This window comes from Melospiza melodia, chromosome 24 (genome assembly GCF_035770615.1).
Source record: "Melospiza melodia melodia isolate bMelMel2 chromosome 24, bMelMel2.pri, whole genome shotgun sequence".
Classification (NCBI taxonomy): domain Eukaryota; kingdom Metazoa; phylum Chordata; class Aves; order Passeriformes; family Passerellidae; genus Melospiza; species Melospiza melodia.
Genome location: NC_086217.1, coordinates 8,500,833 through 8,503,540, shown reverse-complemented (window position 1 = coordinate 8,503,540; position 2,708 = coordinate 8,500,833). Strand labels below are relative to the sequence as shown.

Sequence of the window (2,708 nt, the reverse complement as noted above, 5' to 3'; positions counted from 1 at the left end):
GGAGGCTGGAGGGACGGGGCGCAGTCCCCGAGCCCCGCAGCCCCGGGCAGCCCGGCACGGGGGCGATGGCCCGGCGCTGGCGGGAGCCCAAAGAGTTAACCGGGCCGGTCCGGGCGGTGCGCGGGGCTGTCACAGGATCAGGCTAATAACGTGTCTGCGCTGAAACCCCCCAAAGCCCAGGGGTCAAGTTTCAGCAGTGTCCCACCACAATGGTAGGTGTGAAAGACACGTGTCCCGTTGTAAATGAAATGTCAAGCGGTTAAAAGAAAAATCCCCGAGCAGCTGCCACCGAGCTCGCCGGGGCTGCGCGGCTGCGGGAGCGGCTCCGCGGGGCCAGCGCGGAGCGGAGCGCAGGGACCCCCCCGCCGGCCGCCCCCGTCCCGCGGGGCCGCAGCCCCGCTCCGGCCCTGGGGGTGCCGCAGAGCCCCCCTGACAGAGTCGTGAGCAGGTTCCCACCTCCCCCTGCCACCACGAAACGTCCTGCTGAGCGTGGAGAACGAGGAGGAGAGAGAAGAAAGCCCCCCCGACGGCGGCCAAACCAAAAAGCAAACAGAATCCAAACGGCTCGTGTTTTAGTGGTTGACTTTAATTCTGCACTGCACTTTTACTACAAGGATATAAAGAATAAATAGCAGATACTCTTCATTTACATAGGATTAAGTCATTCGAACTGTTCTCTCTATTTACAATAACATTGTGCTCTAGGCGTTTATTCATTTTTATTTTAAATCTGAAGTCCGTAAGGAAAAAGAAAAAAAACCCTCACACACACGCTTTCCGAATAATGGAAAATATTATCAAAGTTTTCTTATCAAAAAGTTTGGTTTGTATTTTTTAATCCTTTTATTAAAAAAAAACACCCAACAAAAAACCTACTTCGCCAAAGCGAAGCAACTTCTCTCTGGAATATAAATACAAAAAAAAAAAAAAAAAAAAAAAAAAAAAAAAAAGGAAAAAAAAAGAAAAAAAAAAGAATACATTAGCAACGATCAGGGTAATAGTCTTGAAAATACAGTAGACGCTGATTATTTCACGTATAATACTGACCTTTTAATAGTATATTAAACCGGTGCCATATATACACACACAATATACATTCTCCTACACGTTACAGTGCATTACAACGTTAACCAGAAAGCAAATGTCTTTTATTTCTGTTGCAGCAAAGGTCCACGTGAGTCCGCTGGAGAAGGGGCGCGAAGGAAGTGCCAGCCCTAGCAAGAGCACTTACACTCCGAAATGATGGGGTACTGGATGGGTATCCATGTGCATCTCTGCCCGCCCCGGCGCTGGCACCTCCACCTCAGGATCGTTAAATGCACGGACTTGGCAGGTTTGCAAACCATGCCTTCGGGGACTGAACAAGACCTTTTACTGTAGCAGCTGCCCACTTTGACATACCGGGGCCAAAAGCGGCTGCCGAGATCGTTCCACGTGTATAGGACCGGGCAGAAGGTCTGGGACCAAAGCCACATCTGCAGCTTCCTGCGCAGCTTCTTGCTCAGCCTGTGCTTCTTGCCCGGCTGCAGCCCGTCGTAGAACTCCAGCCCTTTGATTTCGCTGGGCATCGCTCCCGAGGGTCTCTGCCTGAGCAGCAAGTCCAGCTCAGCTAGATCGTCCACTCCGAGCCGGTCCTCGGGCAAAGAAACAGCCATAAAGTTGGGGTCGAAGTGTCCGCCCATGAGGTTCCTTAGCAAGGTCTCGTTAAGATCCTTCTCCTTGGGGTCAAAGATAGGGTCCGGGTGCTCGATTAGATCCACCAAGGGCAAGTTGTCGCTGGGAGCCGGTCGGATGTGCAGATAGTGCTGGCAGGCGCCCTGCTCTAGCCGGAGACCCAGCAGAACCACCAAGGCGTATATAGTCACAAGGCACTGGGAATGATCCATCCTTGGGAGACCGGTGGGGGGGGGAGGGGGAAAGGGGGGCTGGATTCACCAAGCAGCAAGGCAAGAAGGTGCAAGCAAATGCATCAGAAAACTTGTACGGGGATATCCAAAATAGCTCGTCTTTGAAGGGGATCACGATCTCCACTCGCCGCACCACCAGCAAAGACAGCCCCCTGATAAGCGCGGAGAACAAGCCCCCTGCAAACACTCTTCTCTTGCAGGCTTCTCTATAAAATTTCTCCTGGTGAAGCCGCTCCAAAATTCTGCTGCTGCTGCTGCTTCTTCTCGCCCTTCCCGGGAACGGGAGATGCCTCTTTTTGTTGCGAATTGTGCTTGTTGCTGCCGCTCCTCGTTGTCTGCCCGTGCGTGTGGAAGAAGTAGCTGCCGGTTCTTCCTCCCCGCTCCTCTCCGCCGTTTGCAAAGCAGCCTCCTCAGCAGCAACAGCAGCCACGCACGTTGGCACCAGTTTGTCTGCTTTGCAAGGACCCAAAGCCTTTAAATTTCCTGCACTTTCAGCTTCATCTCCATGGAAACCACAGACTCTCTCCTAACCCACCCCACCCCCCTTAAAACCCACACACACAACACAACCCCCACTCCCACAAAAGTCCAGGAGAGCGCGGCTTCCCCCTTCCCACCGGCAGGCACCCTCTGCTGGGGAAGGCTGAGGCGGGAGCCGCCGCCTCCCCCCGCCCTCCGCACGCCGCCGCTCACGCGAGCCGCCGCGCCCCGGGAGATGCTGCCCTGCCCGGGGCAGCCGCCGGCAGCTCCGCCCGGCCGGCCGCCCGCTCGTGGGGCCGGGGCCGCCGGCTCCGGGCTCGG

At 55.1% G+C, this 2,708-nt stretch overlaps 1 protein-coding gene across 1 annotated transcript; it reads right to left on the bottom strand.

Moving 5' to 3' along the window:
* Positions 1-568: 568 nt before the first annotated feature.
* On the bottom strand, positions 569-2,421 carry NOG (noggin). The gene has a single exon (XM_063175546.1). It carries the CDS (start codon positions 1,884-1,886, stop codon positions 1,215-1,217), a length of 672 nt encoding a protein of 223 aa, XP_063031616.1. The 5' UTR covers positions 1,887-2,421; the 3' UTR covers positions 569-1,214.
* Between the last annotated feature and the right edge of the window lie 287 nt (positions 2,422-2,708).

Coding starts and splice junctions, on each gene's coding strand:
- NOG (XM_063175546.1), bottom strand. CDS start 1,886: ATGGATCATTCCCAGTGCCTTGTGACTATATACGCCTTGGTGGTTCTG.